The 2,352-nt window shown below is 46.6% G+C and overlaps 1 protein-coding gene across 1 annotated transcript in view; it reads right to left on the reverse strand.

Annotated features, from left to right (window-relative positions):
- Nucleotides 1-1,246: 1,246 nt before the first annotated feature.
- T265_13173 (hypothetical protein) overlaps nt 1,247-2,352 on the reverse strand; it is a gene marked incomplete at both ends in the record, with an annotated part of 9,732 nt that continues 8,626 nt past the window's right edge. The window contains one exon of the mRNA XM_009167594.1: nt 1,247-1,387. Coding sequence (XP_009165858.1) covers nt 1,247-1,387 — 141 coding nt within the window. The remainder of the gene's footprint in view (nt 1,388-2,352) is intronic.

Genomic DNA, 2,352 nt, shown 5'->3' on the forward strand with positions numbered 1-2,352 from the left:
TGATATCTGAAAAAAATTATTTGTGTCAAATTATGTTCGGAAATTTAAGGGATATTCCTCCAAGATCAATGCAGTGCCACGGTTTGGTCTGATATCCGCTGCTTGAATAGGCTTAATGGGGCCGAGTTACGGGCGAAACTCCCAACACTGCACAAAAAGGTGGCGATCTCGTCCCAGTACGAATTCACATTTGATGGTGGAGCATTTAGAAGAGATCAGAAGACGATTGTGGTAAGTTTGTCTGACATCCGGATCTGCCATTCTTTCAGTTGCCAGCCGATTTTCCCGCACCTTACGCGGTCCTGGAAAACGAAGTGAGAATCGATGCTGGCCGGACGCGTGGTCAAAATCCACAAATGAGTTTTAAAAAGAGCGGCAGTCAGTCACTGATCCCGGCCTTCGGAAACATGATAGCGACTAATTTGAGTTCAGGGATGGTACGTCATTGGAGGACACGTGGCTATTTCAGAAGCTATGACTGCATAAAAACAGTCTGTGGTGAGCACGCAGTTGAAGCAACCGTCAACCATTGTCCGTACGTCAGTCCATGTCGACCACCTGAATCTCAGATACGCTAAGCCTGTTCATTTGGGCATTCAGACCTCCTGCAGCCACAACAATATCTGAACTTTTAGCTTGCTGCGACTGGGTATTCTGTGCGGCATAAAACTTGACTCTGATGTTGTCAGAGCCACAATCGGTTGGGACGTAAGCAGACACGACAAAATGACATCGGCCAACATCCCCTTTGTGAGACTCCACAGACGTTGCCAGACCAACCGCATACAGGCGACTATCAACGGTTATCGAGTAAGCAAGGATACTTCCGTCCGACGACTCGGGACGATACCAAACTCTGTACATCCTGCCACAGCGCAGACACGACAAAATGACATCGACCAACTTTCCCTTTGTGAGACTCCACAGACGTTGCCAGACCAACCGCATACAGGCGACTATCAACGGTTATCGAGTAAGCAAGGATACTTCCGTCCGACGACTCGGGACGATACCAAACTCTGTACATCCTGCCACAGCAGCCTCTGGATCACCAGAGGTGTGTAGCTTGAAGCTACTGGAGAGTGATGGGGCGGTTAGCTCAACCACTGTGCTTGCATCTTCAATTCTTGTTTCTGAGACACGGCACATTAATGCCAGGCGAGTCCAGTGCGAGAGCAAGAGCAACCTGTTTATCCGCTTACCTCAGAGTTCGGACACTGAGGGCGGCACGATAGACTGGGCGTCAAGGCTTGAATGTTGATTTCATGATGCCTGAGGATGTCGGCGCCGGATAACGCGCAGATGTTGCTTGAAAAACCGATGCAGGACGAACGNTTGAGGCTCCCGTGAAAACCAAACTGATGTGCAAATCAGTGTATTTTGCACACTGCGTCATATTTACGATACCGAGGGAGTCTCACCGAAGTCGAGCTGCTAAGACCAGGGTTCCACGATAACATGGTGACTCACAATGGAACAGCAAGGTTGCCATCAGGCCAGGAGGTGCCCCCTCCCACGCAGTTGTAAATCAGGCTAGGTCAGAAATGTAGTTGCTGCGTAACTTTTTCGACAACTTGCTAGAGGTTTAGCCTTGGTCGTGACAGCAACTGACCGTCTTGACAACCATGGTCAGGCATCATTTGACGAGTCTTGTTTACAAAGTAAACTGATCCGCTGAACAAGCAATTCGCTCAGTAAAGTAAGTCTGTCTAAAAAAACGATCAGCTAAGAATTCGCTTGTCTAATATAACATGTTCGACAAACGAAATTAAAGTCCACTTGATGTTCCGGTGGCTTCTTCCTCATCCTTGGAGTTGACTTGAAGGAAATATAGTCGTACAGTTTGCAAAAACTACGAATGCCTGGAGAAACGGTTAGAAAACCCGAAAAAACGAGAAAAGACAGGTATCGGTTGTCAAATGCTCCTCTACAATGAGTGCACATTCCATGGCGTTTTAGGGTCACTCGGCCTCAGTTTGCTTTCTACCCTTATAAGCATATGTTTTCCCCGTAAAAAAGTTTAACCAGTATGGAAGGATATGTTCAGGTTTCACATTAACTGTCTACTTTTGACCAAACATAGTCCTTAATGAAGATATTTGGTCATCAAGAACAAAGCAGCATACATCCTGTAAACAGGCAGAGAAATTTTGAAATAGATCATTTGAATATGACAGTGAGGCACCATTGATGAAAATTCGTCTGAGACGCCTATCTTTTCGCTGTCTACCACACAGAGCGTTGTGAATGAAGACATACCTACGAAGCTCAGCAGATTAGCCTTATGAAGTTGATTTTTGGGTAACGGAGGACGGCAATAAGTGCATTCCCAACTCAAACACATCGATGGTG

The sequence above is a fragment of the Opisthorchis viverrini genome, assembly GCF_000715545.1.
Source record: "Opisthorchis viverrini unplaced genomic scaffold opera_v5_43, whole genome shotgun sequence".
Taxonomy (NCBI): domain Eukaryota; kingdom Metazoa; phylum Platyhelminthes; class Trematoda; order Opisthorchiida; family Opisthorchiidae; genus Opisthorchis; species Opisthorchis viverrini.